The 24630-nt window shown below is 42.8% G+C and overlaps 1 protein-coding gene across 2 annotated transcripts; it reads left to right on the top strand.

Moving 5' to 3' along the window:
• Positions 1 to 2: 2 nt before the first annotated feature.
• BEST3 (bestrophin 3) lies at positions 3 to 24249 on the top strand. Of its 2 annotated transcripts, XM_005142576.3 has the most exons (10): positions 3 to 217; positions 4076 to 4245; positions 5919 to 6013; positions 6573 to 6806; positions 11976 to 12130; positions 12858 to 12935; positions 13348 to 13500; positions 16583 to 16663; positions 17975 to 18126; positions 19965 to 24249. In XM_005142576.3, exons 2-10 carry the CDS (start codon positions 4094 to 4096, stop codon positions 20869 to 20871), a joined length of 2007 nt encoding a protein of 668 aa, XP_005142633.1. In that variant the 5' UTR covers positions 3 to 217; positions 4076 to 4093; the 3' UTR covers positions 20872 to 24249. The 2 variants fall into 2 exon arrangements, with proteins under 2 accessions (XP_005142633.1, XP_030899134.1); XM_031043274.2 differs by lacking the exon at positions 3 to 217 and having other exon boundaries at positions 4122 to 4245; positions 5933 to 6013.
• Positions 24250 to 24630: the final 381 nt, after the last annotated feature.

Here is a 24630-nt window from a genome sequence, read left to right as displayed (position 1 = left end):
GTACTTGGCAAAAACAGACTTCCAGAAGTGGAAAGACATTTAACCCCTGTTCTTGTCAGTCCATTCCTCCTGGGGCTCGGCAGCAGCAACCCCTTGCTTCAGGTTAAAGGAAGAACAAGGTGACTATTGCAGACCTGAAGGGGACTTTGGGGCACCTGAAGAAGAGGACCGGTCCAGGATTTGCCTTCAGGCTTGGACTCCCAAATCAAAATAGCAGGTTAGTGGGATACAGCATTAGCTTAATATGCTTTTATAGTTGGCTTAACTTGAATATCTCTCACTCACTTTCTCTACTGCCCCATGAACTAAGAAAAAAGGTGACACAATGACAAGGGGTAGTTCTGAGGAGAGCCACTATTCATTTATACATTTTCTAATGTGCCTTTCATGGTCAGCTAGGAGACTGATAGCTGTTATTTTTTGCTGTGGTTTCTCTCTGAATCCTAATGCATCCTGAAATTCTCAGCCAGGCAAAAATCCCATTTAGAGATGGGCTCAATATTAGTAGGGGTGGGGGGAAATGTTTTATTTTTAGGTGTTTATGCCTAAAGGCTTCTGAAGATCTTATCAAAAGTGCTGCAATATGTAACTCACATTTCAGCCTGTGCTTTAGAAAGTTTCAGAGAGGGAACAAATACCAAGCAGAAGGAAAAGCAGCATCATAGATATGAGCCAAAGTCTCTGTAGGCATAAAATGGACATAACTTGTGTTATTCCCTCAACTTGCAAATCCAGTAGAAAGCCTTGCTCTGTACCTGCTAATGAAGTTAAGAGCAACACAATTCATATAAAAACCTTTCATGACACCAGTGCCTGTGGTATCTAATCTAACGCTCTCTGTCCTTCTGTGGCCTGGCCAAAATAGTGCCCAGGCAGGAATGTGCTGGGAGGCATCATCCTGCTTTGCTCTTCCTATCTGTCTCAGTTTTAGCTTTTTAATTTCCTGTGTCCATGACTAATGTTGGAAAGACTCTCAGTCAACATGCTGCCCATGAAGCAAGGTCTTGGGATCACCATGCAAGAAGCAGACTTGGGGCAAGGCTTTATGCCAAAAGTTCCCGGGAAGTGGGTGGGGGGAGCTGCACCCAAGCTGTTCCCAAAGGAAAAAAGCACAAGTGCAGTTTTAAACCTGTTTGCTATGTTGTGAAATCTAGTCAGACAGACACATGGCTGTCTCTCATAGCTTCATATAGTCATATAGTCTAAATCACCTAATCTGACCTAATGTGTATTTTAGGACATTGAATTATACTACCCTGAAGTCCCTATATGAACCCAATCATGTATATTCAATTAAGCATTTGCTTAGCAGGAAGCAAAACCACAGTGCATCACAGGCAAAGCAGGGCAAAGAAACTAAGGTACTGAAGGCTGAAACTGCTGTAGTGGCCCCACTTTTCTTTGCCCCATTTTAGAGGGGGAAATTAAAAGCTGCGGACAACCAGTGCTTCTCAAGCTAATGTAGAGTTTCTATTCAGAGCCAAGAGCATCGAATAAACTGCTAAGAGAGATGGCTGGAATCTGATTAAGTGAAATACAGTTGTTTGAATCAAGCAGGCAAATAGTACTTCATGGAGAAAACTCTCCTTTCCCAGTCTAATGGGAATGGGGAAATATTTTTAATTCAGAATCCTATTGTCATTACAGATCTGCAATTGTGGCCAAAACCCATCCACTAGGCCTTGCAAGACAGGATTTGCTGCAGATCTGTAGAGGAGGTGGACCCATTTTTTTTCAGCTCAGCTCCTGGCCAGTTTCTGGCACCATCCAGTCATGGATGCCTGGGAGGATGACTCCTTTCTGAACCCCATATGCAGAAACTGAGCACCATTACCTGATCTAGTGGGAGGCGCATCTGTCCATGGCAAGGGGTTGGAACTAGCTGATCTTTAAGATCCCTTCAAACCCAAACCGTTCTATGATTCTATGGTTTGGACACCAATCACTGCCTTCCTGCAGAGTTTTAAAGGCTATGAGGGTGTTGCAAAGCAATCTTTCCTTCCATGGCCCACAAAAAAAGGGACTGGACAGAAAGTTTCACAGGTGCCCAGATACCAGGGGAGACCAGCAGAGCAACTCAGCATCAACCTTGTCTGTCCCAGCTATGTGAATTCTTCCTGAAGGTCGTCTTTTGTTCGACTGTCTGCTCTCATCTTAAAGATCCTAAACTACAGCGTGTCTATCCAGTCCCATGTTCCAGTATTTTGTTGCCTGCATGGTTAGCAATTTGTATTTTACTTCAGACTTCATTTGTCTAACTTTATCTTCTAATCATTGCACTGTTACCCTGGGGGTCTGGATTCCTGCCAGGCTATAAGCCCTCGCATTATCAAATATAGTTTTTAGATCTAAGTCCCTACACATGGGCAGTCCCACCAGAGGTTTCCATTACAGATTAAATATTAGTGGAGAGGTAGAGACACATTTCTTGATGTTACAGGCTGAATACATGTACTCCCCAGCATTAATGAGCAAGGACTAAAGCCTCCTATACTTTTAAGAGAAATCAGTGTATTGTTAAGAGTAGTTTTTTTACCCCATTCCTCCACTACATCCCAGTCACAGATTTCTCCCATTGTTTATAAAGCCCCATTTCTGCTGAGAAATTAAAATCTCTGCTTCCATTTTCTTAACTGTTTCATCCTGACCACAGGCTTTTTAGCAGACAGAAATGGTTTCTGCATGCCAGTCAGCCAGTTTGGCTCCTGAATTGAACTTTATGGAGTTCAACAAGAAGAACAAAAAATTTAAAGGCCTGTTCCAAGTCTCAGAAAAAAAGGAAAACTATCATTTGGATGCTAAAGAATAAAACCCATGCATCTTAAAAAAAACCCAATAACACCAAAAAAATCTCCAAGCCCACGCTGGCAAACCTTGATCGGCCATTCTGCAGAGAAGAGACAGTCTGTCAGCAGTAGAAGGCTTATGTGTCTTTTCCCTGCTAATTCCCTTGGTGACTGAAAGAAAAAGTGGCACTTTTACAGCTGAATTTTACTGGCTTACTTCATGCTCTGCATCAGAGACACAGCCATGTTGCATCAAGCCACCTATTAACTAGGGGTTCAGATTATTGTTTCTGAGAATAAAGGACCTACAGTGGCATCAAGAGAATATAGACAAGAATCTTATTTATGATACATGACTTCCTTGAAGCTTCCTTGAAGCTTTGTCTTAGTTACTCACTACCTTGAGGCTTTGTCTTGTCTTAGTTACTCACTTTCTTCCACACTGTACAAAACTGGTTTCATCCACATTTGGACTAATTTGTTGGGGGCTTTTTGTAAGCACATGAAAGTTCCTGTAGCATCTCCCTGCATTGGGTAAATAAGTAACAAACCCAGCATAAAATAATTATCTGTATGCTTTTAGTGCTTTAATTACACTGTGCCACATTCTTCCTACCTGAGGGAACCTATGCCTTTTTTTTTGCGTGGTATTGTGACTATGTGGGTATTGATGAGTATATCTAGCTGCCAAGCTGCGAAATAACAGGGTTCCCCACCTGATCTCAGCTGTTGTCATAACCACTAATGAAAGAGGCAGTCTCCAAATCCCATTTGGTTTTAGATGAGTATAATTACCAAAGCTAGCCAAAAATACTGGCTGGGGAGGAAGGTGTGTCCGTGGAATTCAGATTTACTTCTCTTTTGAGAAGCTAAGAAATTTTGAAAAGAATTTCAAGCAAATTTATTTCCTTTTCTTTCCTCACACCAGAATGGAATAAACAGAGTAAGCAGAGGTTTCAGAGGTGTAATGTGTCACTGCCACTGCTCCCTGGGCAGATGGCCACATTCAGTACTAGCTGTTGCTTTTGACTGGTCTTTGAGGTAAAGCCCAAATCCAGCCTTCCATCAGTCAAACTGCAGGTCTCAAAGGGGCTTGTAACTGCAGAATTATAATTTTTCTCTGTCTTTCTATATATATAAATACATACAGCATGTATTTATGTATACCTATACCATTATATGCATATATGTGTGTATATCTATGTGTCTATCTATACAAGGGTGCATTCAGGTTAGAATATGATGTCTAAAATATTGTTGGTTTCCTGCTTCTCTTCTACTGTTTCTAGGCTCAGCCTGCCAAGACGATGACAGTCACTTATTCCAGCAAAGTAGCAAATGCCACTTTCTTTGGATTTCACAGATTACTCCTAAAGTGGAAAGGCAGCATCTACAAATTGCTGTACAGAGAATTTATTGTTTTTGCTACTCTTTACACAGCGATAAGTGTATTATACAGGTACACTCTTTCCAATTCACATCTCATTAAATGTTTTACTGAAGTTTCATACTTCATAGTGTTAGGCTGATGAATGATGGGGGGAGGTTATAACAGTTATTGTCTTTTCCTTAGATCTTTTTTAGTGTGCTCTCCTTTCCATGTTTACTTTAATGTTCCAGAGAAAGCATGTAGGATATAAATAAAATACTTTCTATCATATTCAGCTGATTCTACTTTCAGCCCACTGTTGAGCAACCATCCTACTGAAGTTAGGCTAAATAAATACCCATGGCTAGCCCATGTTATATAGCTTTTATCATTCTGATGTTGAGTTGGCAGCAGTGAGCATGCCTCTCTGGATGTTAAGTATAGACTTTTCACTCTAATTGCAGAACTGTGTCTTCAGTTGCTCAGTGGTAATTTCTTTAACAACCCTGAAAGGTAGTAATTTGAGAGCCAGGTTATGTAGTCAGGAGAAGAAGTTTTGCTTAACACTAGGGTGACATGCGAACTTTATTTCTAAGCTTGCAGAAAGCCAAGCAAGACTTCATGGAAACCAGACGTGGTTGTTAGCTGTGTGTCACCCAGCACCTGGGAGGGTCACGTTAGGAGAGCTGCTTCCTCCACCAAGGTGTGAATTAAACACCTGTATGACAGATGTATCAATTAGTGAAGTGAAACTTTTAATTGATGAAGTACACCACACAAGTATAAAAATCATGATTCAGCTCTTGCCTTGGTCTCTAATTAGACCTCAGTGTTTGCTCAAGCAAAGTGAAGCAAGGAGAAAATGAGCTTCAGATTGTCTGTGATTAATCACTAATTTCGCAAAATGTTCTATACCCATAAACTCAGCATTAATATGTAAAGAAAAACACAGGAGTCTCAAATGTATTAAAATTCATCTAGTTTTACTTAAAATTGGCAATTAAAGACCATGGTAAATACACCATCAAAAGCTTTCTATATGTGCTCCAGGTTTTATCGCACAACTGTAAGCAAAACCCAACAAATATTTGTCATGTGTTCCTTTTCTATAAAATCAAAGAATAAGTGTAACGCTAATCTACACACATTAAGAAAAATGTTATATTTAGGCTTGTTGTATTTCATTAGATATCCTTTTTCCCATGGGCAGAAGCTGCCATACTCCACTCATTATCTATCATTTGGTGAATATTGTCTTCACTGCAAAATAAATACAGCAGTTGTGTTTTTAATCTTGTGGAAAAGAAATATTTAGCAGGAGTAAGAATAAAAAAACTACTGCAAACCCATAACGTTTCCAAATAAGAGCAGTTGGAGATTGGTAACCTTTTGCAATTCAACCAGTCCTGACCATTTTTAGTAAGTAGCCCCCTGGAAAAGGAGGGTAAGCTCTACTTACAGACTTGCTATCATCATTGGTCCCTATGAGACAACTAATTCTCCAGGTGTAGCGATCCTAATTACTATTGCCAGTCAAATTAGCCATGAGAAAACTGCAAAAAAACAGGGAATAATACTGTTTTCTTCTCAAGCTTCTGTATTACATGCCAAAAGTGTTAAGGACTTTATCTTTAAGCATTCACTTGAAGATGTTAGCCAAGGTTGCTCCCAATTGCACATACCTGATTAGTTACACCTATTTGCACTTTGTAGCTAGTGCCAGAATATTATGAAAGGACAGATACATTTTATTCTTGCTGCAGATTTTTTCTTACAGGTAGCCAAAAACGGTTCTTTGAAAAGTTATCAATTTACTGTGACAAATATGCTGAACAAATCCCAGTAACTTTTGTGCTTGGTAAGTACCGGTTACATGTGAAATCCATTTCCAGCACTATCTCTGTTCAGGCATTTTGTGAATGTCTGTGCATGGACGCATTTCAGAGCTGAGGGGCCTATGGGAGGTTAGAGGTTCACAATGAAATCATCAGCTTCAAGCAGATCTCCTAAAATTCAAATTGCTTTTGTCACATCAACATTTCTACTCATGTTCGAATTATACCAACAAAAGAGTAAAGTTTCCCCATATATATATATATACATCTATATTTAGTGCCCACTAACACTGATACATTGTGCTTGATCTTTCAAAGCACTAAATCCACACAAGGTTTACTACAGAAGAGGAAATTTGGAAGTTAATGGGTATGAGAATCTCAGCTGGAATGGGCCATTAAGTTGCAGTATCTATTAAATAATGAGTGCTGATTGCATCATGGGTTTTGACGTGGTATACTGCATTTATTCTGGAAATGTAGCAGCTTAGTGATATGAATAACACTCTGCAAACCAAATCAAAGTGACCTAAACAGAAACCCTGACAGGCACTGCACTTTCTTTTCCCTTCTAACTCCCAGGTTTCTACGTTACTTTGGTGGTGAATCGCTGGTGGAACCAGTTTGTGAACTTGCCATGGCCAGATCGTCTGATGTTCCTCATCTCTAGCTGTGTCCAGGGCAGAGATGAATATGGGCGCTTGTTAAGGAGGACTCTCATGCGTTATGTGAATTTAACATCTCTGCTCATCTTTCGCTCCGTGAGCACAGCTGTGTACAAAAGGTTCCCCACCGTGGACCACGTGGTTGGAGCAGGTACTGGAGTCCTTCTCCCCTGGATTTCTTTCCTTTACTTCAGAGGTGGGGGCACAAGGAGGGAAGAAGGCAAACTCATTTTTCCTTTCCTCTTTGGCCCCATGTGTGCCTCATCCTAAATCACATATTTATAGCTGGATCCATAGAATCACAGAATGGTTTGGGTTGGAGGGGACCTTAAAGATCATCTTGTTCCATCCCCCTGCCATGGGCACGGACACCTTACACTAGACCAGCTTGCTCAAAGCCTCATCCAACTTTGCCTTGAATACTTCAAGATCTTGAAGGTCTTTAAGATCTAGTGATCTTAAGGTGTTTTCCAACCTATGGTTCTATTGTCAAAGCGACTACATTTTTGTCAGTGGATTAAATGATGTGCCCTTAGGTGTGTGGCTTTAATGCTCTTAAAGTCTTCATCTAGTGACACTATAGAAATCAAATGAGTTGGAGACTTTTGTGTGGATCTGTTTTCTGACATCATGGAGGCAATAGGCCTGCCCCAAACACACAGGTATATGGAGCATGTACAACCTTCTCCAAAACATGAAAAATAATGTAGTTGCAATACATTATGATGCAGTAGGAAAGGTGATTTGACACATGGCATTGCCTCAATGCATAGGATACAACTTGTCTTGTGTATCAGAGACTGATCACTGTAGGCACTTCACAAGTACAGCTTTATCTCAATTTATTTTAAGTAGATAGCACTTTAAGTAGATTTCACATTTTAAGTATTACTTAAAAGAAAAAAAAAACCCAAAACAAAAAATCCAAAATAACCCAAGGGCTTTTTCTTTATGTTTAAAATCTCACATTGAATACAGTTTTTCAGGGATAAATATACTAAGAATTAAGCATGGCTTTATTTTCTATTTGTTTTGATGACATGGTAAATGTGATGCTGAGAAAGAGAGCTCAATCATGTAAGACTGCTTGCCTGTGAAGGTCTGACTGCTGAGTATTTAAAGGCAAGGTGTGATGCCGTGCCTTCTGATTCACGTGGTCAGTGTCAGGGATAGAATACCAGTGCAGAGATATAGGAAAATAGGAAAAGTCATACTTTTTTTACTGAATGTCTTGCATTTCTTACTTAAAATTATTCGTTTGGCAGAGATTAGTAAGCAAAGTTGTAGCAAGTTAAAATATGCAGTGTGTATATACATATCCACATTTGACATATGCGCGAGAAGCTTTGGATATTAACAAAAATCCAGGCAGAATGCGTTGATCTTACTGGGAAAAAAATAAGTCATTTATGTTGGATTCAGTTGGATTTTGAAGTTCTCTTCCTTGTGCTCTTCAACAAAACTGTTTACCTGGGCCTGTGAAAGGTCAGGGAAGCTTCTGTCACTCTCCCCAGCAATCTGCTTCTATTACACACTGGAAAATTACAACATTTCCAGCAGGCTAATCCAGCTCTGCCTCCCTATTGCTAAAGACAATCTGTTCCAAAAGAGACAAAATGTCGCAGTGTTGTACAAGAATTGTACACTGGAAGACAAGTATTCATTGTTGTTTTTTTTTTAACAATGGAAAATATTCTATAAATGGTATAAATAAGTATCGATAGTGTAGTCAGCTCCTTGGATTTCAGTGCTTGTTCTGTAGGTTTTAATACATATTGTGCCACATAATTTTTGTTGATGCAGTAATGAGCACTTAAGGGTATATTTTGCTTCATTAACATACAGTGATTAAGACAGCACTCTGCAATTAACCCCTCCCTAGCTCCCTGTGGCATTACATGTGAGACTGCATGGGAGTGCAACATTTAGTACGAACATGAGCAGCAGAATCTGATACTTGCAGCACAGTCATCATTGCAACAACTTGCGCAGGTTTTGCATTTCTCTATCAAACAGAACTGCCACAGTGTAACTATTGCTACACATTCCTCTCTTCAGTAAGTGAACTGCTTAAATGCATGGATTTTAAATCTGAGAACAGTACCATGATAATGGAGTCTGACTCATCCATAACACAAGGCATAAAAGCTTACTAGCAACATCCTTTGTCATGTTGCAGTTTCTGATTGAGCTGTAATGCCTTCTAGGAATACGACCAGCCCTGATCTAAAATTCAGCTGGGTATATTGGAGACTACACTGCATCCTAGGTGGACTGACATTCACAGTGGTGACCTCCCTGCTGAAAAGTGGGATTTTATTCCAGTTTGAACTTGCACAGGGTCATCTTCTAATCACCAGATTCTGGAATGGGCTTGGGTTGTTATTTTTTTAATTAGGTTAAAACATCATTTTTCTCTCAATCATTACCTTTTAACAGAGTGCATAAAGGACTGATAAACTTAGGAACTTCACCATCTATAGTCTCTCCCTACAAGACACTGTCTTCAGTGTCTTGTAGGGAGAATCTTCTAACTCTTTTCTGAACATTTTTTCATTTGTTACCATTCTTTATGGAGCTGTAGGCAGTAGATGCATGTGGATTCATGACATTATGATGCTGAGTGCTGCAACATGTATGCCATAAGCGTCAAATGCTTAGCAGCAGTTCTAAGCATACCAATACTGTTGGCTGCAAAGTACGAGAGGGAAGTTGGATGCCCAAAACACAAGTCTCAAAAAAACATGAGTAATGAGTCAGCAGATGAGCAGAGCAGCCTAAAACAGCTGCTAGGAAATGCCAAGGAGATACATGAGGTGTGAGCTCAGTGACATGAATACCTACAAAAGGCTGAAGTCTGGAGTTCCAAACCCTCTATTGGAAGGAAGTACCTAAATTAGCTCTTTTTCACATAACACAGAAGTAGGCAGTTAAACTTTTACCTACTTGTTGCAGAGCAGCACATTGTTCTGAACTGCATGTTGTTTGCATTGCCATAATCTACTCTGCTTTCATGAGGCCCTGCTTGGAGTACTGTGAAGTTCTGGTGTCCTCAACATGAGAAGCTGTGAAACAAGTCCAGAGGAGGCTACGAGGATGATCAGGGGACTGGAGCACCTCCCGTATGAAGACAGGCTGAGAAAGTTGGGGCTGTTCAGCCTGGAGATGAGAAGGCTGCGTGGAGACCTCATAGCAGCCTTCCAGTATCTGAAGGGGGCCTATAGGGATGCTGGGGAGGGACTCTTCACTAGGGACTGTAGTGATAGGACAAGGGGTAACGGGTTGAAACTTAAACAGGGGAAGTTTAGATTGGATATAAGGAAGAAATTCTTTACTGTTAGGGTGGTGAGGCACTGGAATGGGTTGCCCAGGGAGGTTGTGACTGCTCCATCCCTGGTGATGTTCAAGGCCAGGTTGGACAAAGCCTTGGGTGATATGGTTTAATGTGAGGTGTCCCTGCCCATGACAGAGGGGTTGGAACTAGATGATCATAAGGTCCCTTACAACCCTAACTATTCTATGATTCTAAGAACAAGTCTTTGTTTAAATTTTCTGGCCAAAAAGATACCCAGTTAACAGTGAAGAGCTGAACTGATCCTTGTACTTTCACTGTCCTTCCAGATGATGACTTCCCAGAGCCTCTGAAGTGACTTGCATCCAGTGTTTACTCCAGACTGTCAATTTTCCAATATCTGTCTGTCTCTTTCAGCCTGATAGAAATATCTTTTCCTGTCCTATAATGAGCAGGCTGTCCTGCCAAAAATCATCAAGGGCAGCCTGAAAAACTGTCTTTTAGGAGTCATGACTAACAGGTCTATTTGTCTGGTTGCCTGATTATTTCTGTGCACTTGATTATGAGATCTGGCTGCAAAATGACCAGGGATCTGTCTCAAATTCCATGATACTGCAGGAGTACTGTGTCTTGTTGCTGAACTTTTATTCTTCCATGGAATTTTCTGTCCTGTCCTTGTGTTCTTTCACAGTAGTTGCAAAACACCTCCTGTGTTGACTTGTTGCAACTGGACAATAGTGGCATTTTTCTCAACAGCACAATATCTGTGAAGGTTGCTGTGTTTCACAAGTCTCCTTTTACCTTATTCACATGTTTATACAAAACACATCTGAGTTTCTGTATTTCTTCTCTGCTTCATGTATCTTTAGCAATGCCAGCATCAATGAGCCAGTTTAGCAATTGTTAGCAACAATTCTTAGTTACTAGTTGGAGACAAAAAGAAATCCTGTCTACTCTCAACTCCCCTATTGAATTTTCAGCACTCAGACTTGTAATTGATTGGCTGAGCCACTTATTTTGAGGCTGCCATGTTACTAATTTTGTCCTGTTTTGGAGCTGATGTCAACAAAACAGAAGAAGCCTTCTACGCACCCAGGGAGGTGACACACACCTGAGCAAAAAACTAAGATTCTCCAAACCCGCAGATTGCTCCAATCACAGAAAATACAGGATTTGGACATAAGAAAATGTGAATTCACCCTGATGAATTTTCTGAGGTTGTTTTTCTCACAGGGTGGCTGGAAGGTGAACAGCAATGCAGAGCTTTCTTACCTAAGAGGGTAGAGGTAGAGCTGCTCCCCTGCCAGTCCCAGGCAGCGACCTGCTCTGATGCAGGTGCCATCCTGCACAGCCCTGGCTCTCCTGCCCTCTGACCTTAGGCTTGCTTGCAGCAAGGGGAAGCAGGGCTTTACAGGGCCAGGGCAACTGTTCAGGAAACATAATACCTTCCCAGCACCCCAGTGAGGCAAACTGCCAGGCAGAGAGCAGCTTCAGCCGGCAGCCTCACAGCATGTCATCTGGCCCGGCATCCCACTAGCAGCAGGATTTCTGTGCATGGCTCCCTTTCCCTCTCTTTGCACGCCTTCATAACCCCAGAGAAAACATGAAACACAATCTGGCAGGGAAGTGTTTTGCTGGCAGAAGACACAGTCTCTGTGGAGCTCTGTTTCATGCATGTATCCTTTGTTGCTTGCTCACTGCTTTGCAGATTTACCCAAAAATCATCAGAATCAGAAGGTCACCTAAGTGCCCTTACAGCATATGTGGAGATGCTGCCTAAAGCCATCATTGAGGAAAAGTAACAGGTAATTATTGCAAAAGAAGTTGTTGCAGGCAAGATCTATCCTAGCAAAAACCTCAAAAAAGGAAAAAAGGAAGAGACCACTTAGTCAGAATTATAAATAGCATTTAGGATAGTTCCATGCAAATATCACATAAACAGACAAACATTAAAAATTTAGACAATTGGTAGCACTGAAAGCATAGAATAAATGAAGTCTTTGGTTTTGTTTTTTGTTGGCTAAACAGGTTTTATGACAAGATATGAAAGAAAAATTTTCGATGACCTGAAGTCTCCCCACCTGAAATACTGGGTTCCATTTGTCTGGTTTGGGAATTTGGCATCAAAGGCACGAAAAGAGGGGAGGATTCGAGACAGTGTAGATCTGCAGACACTGTTGAACGTAAGTAGAAAAAGTAAATCTACAGAAAACTGATCTGAAATGGCTATGAGGTAGCTTTTCACTTCCCTAATTTGATTTACAGTGCACAGCTCTCCAGTGTCTAGGTGATCTTACTGAGGCTTTATACCACTTGTCTCTGTATACCTATGTACTCCCAAGCACACACAGCAGCAGTTTGCTGGGATTGTATTTATATGACTAAGAAAGTATTAACTAAAGCACCAAATTGATGAGTAAAAATTTATTGTAACATCACTGTAAATTCATACTTGTTCCATTGCTGCAGGGTAAAAAAAAAAAAAAAAAGGAAAAAGAGAGTAATGTGACATTTGAAAGATTTTAATATCAATTGCAAGAAGATAATCTCCCTAAATATTTCATTGAGTGGTCAGACATTCTTTTTATCATATAAAGTATTCTCTTTCATGTATCACTTGACTGTAGATAAGATAGAAATGAAAGATAATCTGTGAAGAAATCCGTAATATACTAAGCATTCCAACTTCATAAGCCAAATGAATATTCAAATGTGATCGTGGGGTGCTGGATATAATTATGGTAACAATTTCTATATACTAAACCTTAGTATCTCCTTGTCCTTTCATATGTGCAAAAATGAATGGTAAAAAATATTTATAATTTAGAATTTAACCCCACGCTATTTAAGTTTCTTGGGGAGTACTTTTTCTTTTATTCTTTGTTTCTTTTTTTTTTTTTTTCCTTTTAGGAGATGAATAAGTACCGGTCTTGGTGTAGTCTTTTGTTTGGTTATGACTGGGTTGGAATTCCACTGGTCTATACCCAGGTACTGAGCTCTAACCCTTTACAAAATTCTAAACACTATATCTGCAAAAGGGGAGTTTGGTGAAAAATATCCATAGACTCTACCAGATTCTCTGAGCTGTTGAACACTCGTCTCCCACAGGATCACAAAGGCCTGGCTGACTTTAAAGTCATATTTAACAGTCACATTTAATGCAGGGATGTTTTGAAGACCTTTCATAAGCTGGGAGAGAGGAGGGAAGCACTGAAAGATTTTTATGTATCCTGGGTCTTCTCCCTGGCCATAATTATTTCTGCGACTCCTCTATTCATAATACCTTCCTATAGATTTGTAAATTATATGGCAAAAGGCAGTCAGAAGCCTCTGCATATGTGTTGCTTTATGAATAAGATTGCATCATTACATGATTTCAATGAAGTTTTATTCTTTGCAGGTTGTTACTCTCGCAGTCTATACTTTTTTCTTTGCCTGCCTGATAGGGCGCCAATTTTTGGACACTGACCAAGGGTATCAGGGACATGACTTAGATCTTTACATTCCGATCTTCACGCTGTTACAGTTCTTCTTCTATGCAGGATGGCTCAAGGTAAACTAGCTTTATGGAAAGGTCATGGGCTGAAAGGGACTGAATCATGTTTTCTTTTGCTCAAAGCCAGCCTTTAGTATCTGCTGTTAACTTAATCAGATGCAAGCAATTAAAGGGCTCCAGTTCCAGAGGGCTATCAAACAGTACCAGCCAATATTGGCTACAACCCTACCGCATAAAAATGTTCATTATAAAGAAGAGTTATAGATGGAATTGGATGCTACCCATTGATGTCTGCTCTGTTAACATATCACCATCAATCTCATAGTTGAGTAATTAAGGCATATCTCATGGCAGGTCTTGCTTCTGCCGTGACTATCAAGGTAGACTAGCTGGAGTAAAGTTTCAAATAAAAAGCAAATTGGTACATTAGTGTCTATGTGCATTGAGATTTCCTTTTGGGATTATTAATCACAGCTGGAAACTTAGAGCTAACTTTTCTGTTAGAATATAACTTGGGCAAAAGTGGCCAATTTTATAGCCCCCTTTCCAACTTCAAAAGGCAGAGTAGAGAAAGTAGCACACCAAGCTGTCAATTGCAGGGAAAAGTAAAGTGTCTGCAGGGCAAGCTCCTCTAGTCCTGTCTCCTAGGAGCTCATGGGGAAAGGGGTTTGCCACACAGGGACCAGCCCTGAGGGGAGCATGAGCAAGGAAGGGAGGCTGGTGCAGCGAGGAAAGCACATTGCTCTAGGCAGTGTTGTCCAGGGATTTACTGATTTACTGACTCTTAAGCTGTTCCTCTTGACCATCCTGCTGGTGCTCCTGAAGGATGAATGGTTTCCCCTTCATCAGCACCCAAGGCTGTTAGTAGCACCTCTTTCAGTTCAGCTCATGGCTACCAGCCAAATCCTGACTATAGCAGTTATGAGATGCCATTGTAACTGAAGAATCTTCTGCATAAGGAAATGAAAGGGAGGAGAAGCAGTTTTTAAAAGCAGATTTAATACCATCAGTGCTCCCTTGGACCAGAGGTTTGCTGAAACCTGCAGAGGCCCCGAGTCAGGATATTTCTGTCTTGAAGGTTACAGCCAGTTTCCTGCTGAGTGTGTTGAGCTTTGGCTGCCAGGCTGCAGAGAGAGCCCCAAGCTATTGACTTCCAGTAACTCTGCAATTTCTCAGAAATTATGGCTAAAATGAGCTCTTGCCTTGGCCTCAGGCCTGGTTTGTTATACCTACAGTACAGAGGTAAAGTTTCCCATCATGGGAGACACTCCATTATCATTACAGGTATAGACAGACTGTCCAAATACAGGGCTTAGTTGTCCAGCACTGCACTCCTTTCCAGTGAATAAAGTTGTGTCTCACATGCCAGGACCAGCTCAGCCAAACAAAAGGCCACCAATGTTGTTCCTTCTGTCCCAGCCTTGCTTACTTTTAGCTCGCATGACAGGTTTTGCATTGGATTTTTGCGTGGTAATTCCCTGCAAAAGCAGCATGTGTTCTAGTTCATTGTTATTGCATTACTTCCATAGCTATACCCAAAATTTAATGCCATGGGCCAGGCCAATAGTGTGAACAGAGGTGTCCCCTGTCTTGTTTTCATTCCTCCTGATTTTGGGGTATTTCTGTTGTGTTAGTCTGCTTGGTACTTCATTTGATGTCTTCCACCACTGGCCTGGGAAGTTGTGACCTAGGAGAGTCAGCATGTTCCTACTCACTGGTACAACATAGAAGCACATGGGAATAAATAGCCAGGGAGTGACTCCCTTACTATTATAAGTTATTTAGATCATAGTCATCCATTGTGAGGCTCACGAGCAGGGCTGTTTAATCATACAGTCAATTTACCAGTACCCAAGTTAAACTGAGGACTTGGCCACTGCTCCTGTGCCTGGCCCTGGTGGCCATCAAGAAGGCTTGGGAGGGTCAGCCAGAATGTGATTGGCTTCAAAACTGGGATTTAAAAGCCAAACAGAAGGAAAAGAGCATGAAGGGGAGAGGATATTGCCCAGGGGAGTTGTGGAGTCTCTACATTGGAGATATTCAAGGCCCCCCTGGACAAGTTCCTGTGTGATGTACTCTAGGTTACCCTGCTCTTGCAGGGGGGTTGGACTAGATGATCTTTCAAGGTCCCTTCCAACCCTTGGGATTCTGTGATTCTGTGATATTTAACCTCAGTGTACCAAGGAACTGAGAAATAGAGAAGCAGTCTGAATTTCCTAAATCTTTTTCAGTTTTTCCTACATCATCTTTTTTTTCTCCCCCAGTAGCTATAAGTTTTCTCCCCATAATATACATTGGTGATCATAGAGTGGAGGGCAGTGTCTGTTGGTTTTCCATATATTTAATCCTTGTGAAGTGAGTGGAATGGGACAGGATAAAGCTGTGGGCAGCCAGAGAGGTTTCCTTTCTCATCCTAGTTCCCAGACTAGTGCACCTCACCACAAAGGTGCTGGAGCTCACTGGTAGTGCCTTACACAGGATGGGCTTCTCCCCTGCAGTTTTAATCACTTCAAGTGCAGAAACCAAAACAGCAGGTTGAATCAAAGAACAAGCTCAGATTCTCTCTTGCCTTTAGCTAGCAAGATGCACAACATCCACTTGAGTCGAGTCTTCTGGTAGGCTGCTTTTCCTGGAAAGCTTCAGAGGGATGCCATCAGCATCACCCCTGACAAAGAAGCAGGGGCTAAGGACAAAGCTGGAGAGACAAGCTGTGGTCCTTCCAGCAGACTCCAGCTGCAGGGTTCAGGAATACTGACTGAGTGGGCTGGTGGGGTTTTATATAGCATAATGCAATAACAGAGCCTCTAGCTGCCAAGACATTCATTTAAATCAACCAAAGTCAACAGTAAGGAGAGGTAATGTCTATCTTATGTGACAATTGCATGGCCCAGACATGTCTCAATTCCTAGCAGGACAGCACTGACAGTTATGATTGACAGCACCAATGAGACATAGAGGTATGAATCTATAGGGAAAGCAAGCTGTTCCTTCGCTAGGCTAGCAAAACCATCATATGGGAGCTCAAGATATGATTGGAAGTGACAGGCAGGGAGAGAGAAAAATCCAATCTCATTTTCTCTGTGGCAGCAGTCCTGACATGGCATGCCAACCTCTATTCACTTTCTCATTTTCCTTTCAGGTTGCTGAACAACTTATTAATCCATTTGGAGAAGATGATGATGATTTTGAAACTAACTGGTGCATCGATAGGAATTTACAGGTTGCTGTTGCTATTTCTACTTCCAGCTTTACTATGCTATAGGTTATCATTACATTTAATCCTATTCCTTATACTGAGGCACAAACTAAGGACAACAAGTGTCAGCATAACAAATTCTTTCCCTGAAGGAGTACCTATGGCTGTGATCCACAGATTTCGTTTTGACAAGTTGATGCATCTTGATTTTAGTATTTGGCGTTTATGATGTCTGACTAGAAAAGCAAACAGCTGACCTCAGACTATAAACTCACTTTATGCCTGGAAAAACATGTAATGTAGGTCAATCCTGCAAATCCAAAAAGCCATCTACTCCCACATAGATAAGGACACATTTTGCTAATCTGAATGTCTAGAGATTACAATATTGTGTATGAATCTGCCTTAAAAAAAAAATTGGCAGTGGAGATACCAAAAAGACCAAGCAGGGCCATGAACTAATAAGCAGGGCTCATACCATGATTTATGTTGTGACAGCAGCATCTGTGGTGGGCACAGAAGCCAGCATCTTCAGTGGCAGGAGGTGTGAGATTGCCAGGGTACAGATTTATTGCAGCTACCCCTGATTTCCAGACAGCTCCTGTCGTCAGCCCCTGTATGTCTGAATGAGCCCAAAGACATGAAGAGTGGCACATGCTGCTCCCCTTGCAGGTAGAGTCAAGCACAGGTTTGAGCTGCTGTTGGACCCTACGTCTGCTGGGGACCACTAAGACTGCAGAGCAGAGCCCAGGTGTTAGGGAAAGCAAGGGCAGGGCAACTAAACCAGCACATTAAGCAAAACAAGCAATGCAGGTACAGAGAGGAGTGGGAAAGGCCTTCACTCTGCCAGAGATGCTCTCCAGCTTAACACTGCTTCAGGCTACTTGTGCTATGGTGCCTCAGAGCCCTTTGTATAAAATGTATTGGAATGTCCTAGAACAGGATGGCCACATGATTGGTTCTGAACATCTTAAATGTGGGCAAAGCCTATCAGAAAGCTTCTCTGCTTCTGGGCATTTTAAGGAGAACATATTTCCCATAGCATGTGGAGGATGACATGTCCATTTATCTACATCATGTATGAGGACTTCAATCTGACACAAATATCTTTGCAGCACAGAAGACTCAAGTTACAACAACACTTATGCTTTCATGAGTATAGGAGGATACAGCGGGTATATTTTATACCAAGTCTCTTCTCAGTGTGCAGGCCAGTACACAGAGATTACTTTCAAGTGTTTCTGAAAGAAATATTGACCACAGGAGTACAGAGCAGATTTTGTCTTATACTGTACTGTGCTGAAACTGACATGATTTATACCAAAAAAATCTAAGGTCTCACTTCTGGCAGTGGATGAGATGCACATGAACTTACCAAGGATGGAGAAAGATATTTACTGGAATGACTCCTCTGCCCGGCCACCTTACACAAAAGCAGCTGCTGATTACTGTATTCCTTCCTTTCTTGGATCGACTATTGAAATGGGGTGAGTGGCACTAGGGATTCTTAATGCCATCAGAAATATCACCACCCCTACAGCCTATGTTGATTGATGGACAGCAGGGCTGTGGGCTGTGACAATGCCTTGAGAAGGGAAGGCGGAAATGATGTTAGGAGGGAGTGGACAGGCTGGTGTTGAGGGGGTGATGTCTCCAGTGGTCCATGTGCTCATAGGAAATTGGCACCTGTAGCTTAAATTGTGTAATTACTAAATAGAGCATGTTTGCAGGGAGGGTTTGTTGATAGACCCTGAGCACAGGATGGCACCTGAAGACAGTAACTGACTTTTCTTAATAATTATTTACTACAGCTTCTTAATACATCCCCAAGTTAACAAAATTGATATTCCTGGCTTGTTTAGGTAGCAGATGGTGGCTGAAATAGGTCCAGATTTTTGTGAAGATAAACAAGATATTATCGTAAATGAACGACTTTTTATTGACTAATAATCTAGGCATGGAAGTTGGAACAGCCAGATTTTGCAAAGGGATGAGGAGGAGGAGTTATTTGTAGAGACTGACACAAGAACCATTGTTATAAAGAAACATACAGACAAGAGAGGACTGCCTGGTGCTGTCAGAGTCTATGAGAAATCAGTGATAGGCTAGTTAGCTTAGAAGCTGTTGATTTTAAACATTTGTGACATACTGTAATATAGAACGGGTCAGTAGGTGTAAATACCACCATGCCTCAACAAATACAAGGGCAAGTAGATGTTTTAATCTGAAAACCTTTTAAAAACTTTATAGTAGCCATTTGTTAACTTTAAAACTTATTTCAAGAAGTAAATCAGGTCTAAAGGTTCATCCAAGTTCAAAGGAATAAATAAAACTTGAGCCAAGGTCTAAAGTCTTTTCCAGCCCCCTCAAGCCAACATGCTGGCAGAGGTTGCCCAGAGAAGCTGTGGATGCCCCATCTCTGGCAGTGTTCAAGGCCAGGCTGGACGAGGCTTTGAGCAACCTGCTCTAGTGGAAGGTGTCCCTTCCTGTGGCAGGGGGTTTGGAAGTAGATGACCTTTATAGGTCCCTTCTGACCCAAACACTTCCATGACTCTAAGAGCTTCATAAATGCTGGATGAAGTTCCTCTGTCCCTCTGGGTTGGTGTTGCCTCCCAGTTCTCCTTGCCTCAGGTCTGGCCTGAGCCCCTTTGCCATCTGCACACTTAGAACAGGTAACTGTGACAGTTTGACTTGTCCTCTGGGGCACATTGGGTCAGTAATGTGTACTGAATTGCCTGGCAGATGCAGCAATAGTTGTTCTCAAGAACCACGGAGGCTGGGCAGGAGAAGAGTACCAGGTACAGGTGGGACTTTCAGACACACTGTCATGCCCCAGAAGTAAGTGGGATTTGTCCGTCTGAGTAATTCCAGCATCTTTTGAAACCATCACACTGTTGCTTCCAGGAGCAGCGTTTACACTGTTGTTATTTTTGCCTGAAGGATTCTCCTGAAAATTATCTACCGCACCAAGCAGGGTTTCTTTTTCCCCTCTCCCTCATGTTATTCACAAGCCTAACCATGTAGAGCTGCCACAGAGGGCTGCAGCTCAAATATGAAGTAGTGCCAGATGCCCAGCTGGATGCCCTCCCAGCCTCATCCTCAGGAGAGGAGACACTTGCATGTGGAGAGCTTTCCATGTGATCTGGCTCGTCTAAAGGCAGGGGCACCATTTCCTGGCACCCTCACCCCTTTCATGCCCTTCCTTGGGACACACTAGGGCCTTGGTTCCTACGTCTTCCTGCTGAGACAGAGGGATATATGTGCATTCAGACCACATACACTTTCCATATATAAGCGACTCCTACTAACTGGATTTATTTGGCAGGCTGGCTGACACTGAATTCCTCTATGGAGAAGAATGGCCCTGGGAAGAGGAGAAACACCGAAGGCAACGGTCAGTGCTGAGAAGAGTCAAGAGATTCCTCAGTGTCCATGAGGGCCCTTCACCTCCAGCCCAGCGGCGCTACAGTCGGCAGACAAGTGAGAACTCAGTGTTCTTCCCAGCAGATGAAAAGGGGCACATCAGGCGCCTGCAGGAAATGCACACAAGGGGCAGATACTCCAGCTCGAGCTTCAAGAAGAAACATGAAGGACTTGACAGAAACAACAGACTTCACAGTAGCCGAGACCTAGGACCCATAACTGAAACGTCAAGGAAGGAGGCACCATTTGGCGACAGTGACACCTCATCTGAGACAAACAAACCAGTTCCTGAGGTCATCATCTCTGAAGCTGAGGAGGAAGCACTTGATGTGCTGGGCAAACCAGATCCACAAACAGGGCGCAACACAAACATGCCAGAAGAGAAGCTCCAAAGGAGCCTAACTGAGACAAATGTGAGTCTTCTGGACGATCCTTTTTTCCCCCCAGAAGTCACTACATACTTCCCAGGCTCTGAGGTGCATCAGTCACTTCCCACTGTGATAGGGGAGCCCAAACGTGAACCCTATGTTAGTAACTTAGCCGGTTTCATAACGGATCAGGAAAGAAACATTCAGCGATGGAGTTTACCGAGCTTCCATAGTCAAAATACAACATCAAATGCTGACACTGCTCCACCTTTAACAGATTCGGAGACATCTTCACAGCAAAGAATCCCCAGTGATGGAAAAAATGTTACTTCTGCTGCTGCTCCAGAGATGTTTGAGATGCAGCACCTGTGGGAAAACCTGGATAGTAAAGAAACAGCCATAGTGGAATTTTCTAATGAGAAAAGTGAAAGAAAACTTTGACCATGCTTGCTCTGGGTTTGACTGAACTTCTCGTCCTCTCTCGCAAGTGGTTCTCACACGGGTTTGCTGAAAGTGCGAAGGGCAGAACACAACACTCACACAAATCCTAAGCAAGAGGAACTGGGCACCCAAAGAGAATGCACTATGGTGACATGCTTTAAGCCACTTGGTTGAATCTGTGACCTTGTAGGTAAAACTGTAGGGAGCCTCAGGAGTGAATGCAAGCTAGCTAGCACACATGGCAGCGAGCTGTGCAGGCTCACCCACTGAGTTGCTCAGGAAAGCAGAGGTGGCTCTTCTGTCCACTTTGGATCCACACTTAACAATGGGACCTTTGGCCGCTCCTTCATATTAAGGCCCATGACATCTCTGTAAGATCTACCAACAGTTTCAGTTTCCACTCAAGTGGCTAGAAGGGGAGGTGTGGGCTCAATGCCCTCCTCAGCCTGGAGAGATTCAACCCACCATCTCTGCCTGCAGGAATGCTTGAAAAATCAGTCTCCCCACATGTGTGGGGCAAAAGCCCCCCCTCTCCTGCTGAAGCTGTGCCACTGTAAAGTGGGGAAATAAAAGGATTAAATGTTTAACTTCATTAAGAAAGATGGAAGAGGCAAAACTGTTTATGAGCTCCTTGGAGCATGTATACGTTGTACCTAATGGCTGTTAATTGTAAAATGCTGCTCCCATGTGGCCTCCTTGGTGATGCCAGGACTGTGGATCTCTCTCAAGAGGTGATGGAGCTGCAGGAGCAACTGAACTTAGGACTCCACTCTTGCAGAGATCCTCAGATGGAAGGCTGCAGATATCCCAGGTAGACAAGTAAATGGCCCAGGACCGCTAGCAAAAACTGATCTCTGCTTCCTTCCCTGGTCTGCTCCCACACTGCCCAGATGTATCACACATGTCTTCCATTAACCCAAACCTGAGCCAGTATTAGGTGGTTCCTGCTGCTCCAGGGATGGCTAAGCTACCTCCCTGAACCTCCTGGTAGCAACCTGGCCTTTCAGCTGCCCTTCTACAAGAAGTCTCAAAGCAGGCCCTGAAAACAGCGGCAGTTCTTTGGTTTCAGCTCTCATCCACATCTACACAAACACTCCAGAGCATGAGGCCAGCATTCCTCCATGAGTGAGCATCCAAATAGATGGTCTCACTAGACAAGGGAGAGGCCAGGTAGCTCAGTGGCTTGGAGGAACAGAGGGAGAGGAGATGCAGGAATGATGGGACTGCAGCAGCCAGCAAGTGGTATGGGCTGTGTGGATAGCCTGTCTACCCAGCAATCTTGCTCAGAAAGTTGCACTTCAAGCTACAAACCAGGGTTTCTATCAGGATAACTGGTAGCAGAAGTGGCTGCTCAGAGTCTTCAGGACCCCCTGAACCTGGGATAGGAATGAACAGATTTGCTTGCTCCTGCTCCCCTGGCCAATTTCTTAAGTGAAGAACCCCTCCATTAAGGCTGTCACATAGCGCAGGACTCTGCTATTCCATCTGTGTAGGCCTGGGAGGGGAAAAAAATCAACCACTCTCCTCACTTCTACTTCTTCCAGCTTTGTTTCAGTCTGGGAACTGCTGGTGTGTTTTAGACATGCTCTGAGCAGTGTCTCCCTTTCAAATCCTTCAAAGACACTAGGCAAAAGCACACATATAAGTTTAGGAAGCAGAAGACACTTCTTAGCCCTAGGAAGAGATGTTTAAGCTCGGATAATGGGAATTCCGGGTGTGCAGAAAAGCCAAACACAGATTTCACAGGCACTTACAGAGGCACTTCTCCATGCTGTGGGATGAGGTGGTGCCAGTGTCTGACAGCAGCTGAGTACTGAGATTCAAACACAGTTTTGCACTAAGGCGTTCTGGTGCAACCTCACCCTTGCCACCCGCAACAAGTCCTCAGGCAAATCAAGTTGTTATGGTCAGGTTTGGCCAACAGAATGAGAGCTTCAGCAAAGTGAAATGATATTGAAATAAACAGCACCTTAACCGAGCAGTCTGATTCTTTGGGTGGCTGTTACCAGGTAATACCAGCTTCTGGCAGCATCCTCTAGCTTTTCAGCCATCAGAGCCCTGGACTGCTGACTCTCCCCACAGAAGAGGACTCTATCAGCCTGTGACAGTGGTGAAAACACATAGCTTTCCCTTCCTTACATCAGCAGAGAAAAAAAGGTATTCTTCCAGCATTCACTCTTTCTTCCCTATTCTCTATTTTTTCTTTGAACCAAAGGGACACTTTTCAATTCAATTTTTTCTCAGTTTAATTGCATCTGCAACTTTAAAGGAACTTCATTTACCAGTGAGCTTAACTTTAAGAAACAGTAAAGTTTAAGTATAAATGATACCTTTTATAAGTCTCACACAGCTAGACACAAAGTTAAAGCAACTGCTGTTCTCCTTGAAACCCTCCTCTATAGAACTTTGTTAAATTCAGGAGAGCAATACAAGTTTTGAAGGAGTTTGGCCATTCTCCCCCCAGATGTGCATGTACAGGAACGATTCTCAGTCGCTATAGAGGAAGTCTGCCCTGTTCTCTAGCTGTGTCCTCACAGTACGCAAGCTTGAGGAGCTGTGCTTCTCTCTGTAAGGGAATTTCAGCAGGAAAAGAGAGATAACCATAAACTGTCCAATACAAACCTGCACTGAGGGTCCAGTCCCACTACATCTCCTTACTCTCTTCTCTCACCTTACCTTCGTCCAGGGCTTAAGGTGTTGGAGCAAATTGCTTATCCTCCCCAGCCCAGACATCAGCGTATTTCATGAGGCAGTGCTAAGCCTGAAGAAGCCATCTCAGCTTCACATCATCCAGCTCTGCTTATCTTCCATCACATTCTTCTCAGCCTAGCCGCTACCTGGGACACTCACTGCTGCTTTCCATCAGGACATTATGCATCTTATAAGCAATGATTTTGCTACCTCTGCCAGCACTCACTGGCCCATCAACTATGTTTGTTCTTCAGTAGAGGGTAAGAGTAACCACACCATAGCTATTAGGAAGATAAAAGCTTCAGTTAAGTCCCATAGAGGTGTCTGTTAGACATGTAGACACATTAAATTAGGAATGACTGCTCTGTGAAGTCCCACAAATGTAATCTGCACTACACAAATAGCACTGTGCACGTAATGGGCCAGCTCCAGGTTAGCTGCAATATTCTGTTTGTTGCTTGCAAAGAAGCTAGTGCTGGGAGGACTTACCAGAAGAGATTTTGTCTCCTCATTTAGTCTGTTATCCCACTTTTGCAAACATCCACAGGCTCTGATTTTGGGGTTCTGTGCTCTGTTAGGCACGTCTCTCAGTACACTATTCGCCTCAGCATGGTAAATTTTAGCAAGCCCAACAATTTACAGTTCATGTTCACTTATATAAACAATGTCGAATTACTGCGTGAATAAAAGCACTTTGAGAAACGCAATTGTCTTGGCTGTATTGAACTGTCAAAAAGCACTTCTAGCAAAGGTGCGACCTATCATGCAAGTCAGCTTGATGTCTACCAGGAACAGCAAGGCAGACCTACAAAGTCTAGGAAGGCTGGAGAAGACTGAGGATAGAACAGGGCCAGGATAGACAAGTCAGAGCAGCAGCCTGCTCCCATCAGACAGTGTTAATCTTGAGCAGGATGAGATGTATAAGGGCAAAGAGAGGGCTGGTCCCTGCACGCACTGCTGGACTTTGTGTCTATGGCTTGGATGTGTTCACGCTCTCTGCTGGAATTTGCAGAGCTGAGTTGTTGGTGTAGGGACCGACTGGCTGCATGGGCATGTCCCATCACCTTT

The sequence above is a fragment of the Melopsittacus undulatus genome, chromosome 5, assembly GCF_012275295.1.
Source record: "Melopsittacus undulatus isolate bMelUnd1 chromosome 5, bMelUnd1.mat.Z, whole genome shotgun sequence".
Lineage (NCBI taxonomy): Eukaryota > Metazoa > Chordata > Aves > Psittaciformes > Psittaculidae > Melopsittacus > Melopsittacus undulatus.
The sequence above is the reverse complement of the archived record's forward strand: the minus strand, read 5'-3'. Positions and strand labels throughout refer to the sequence as shown.

Bases quoted from the DNA above. Each gene is read 5' to 3' on its own strand.
- BEST3 (XM_005142576.3), top strand. From the start codon at position 4,094: ATGACAGTCACTTATTCCAGCAAAGTAGCAAATGCCACTTTCTTTGGA. The intron at 6,807-11,975 runs GTACTGGAGTCC...TTGGCTAAACAG, and splicing joins GGACCACGTGGTTGGAGCAG to GTTTTATGACAAGATATGAA. The intron at 18,127-19,964 runs GTGAGTGGCACT...TTTATTTGGCAG, and splicing joins GGATCGACTATTGAAATGGG to GCTGGCTGACACTGAATTCC.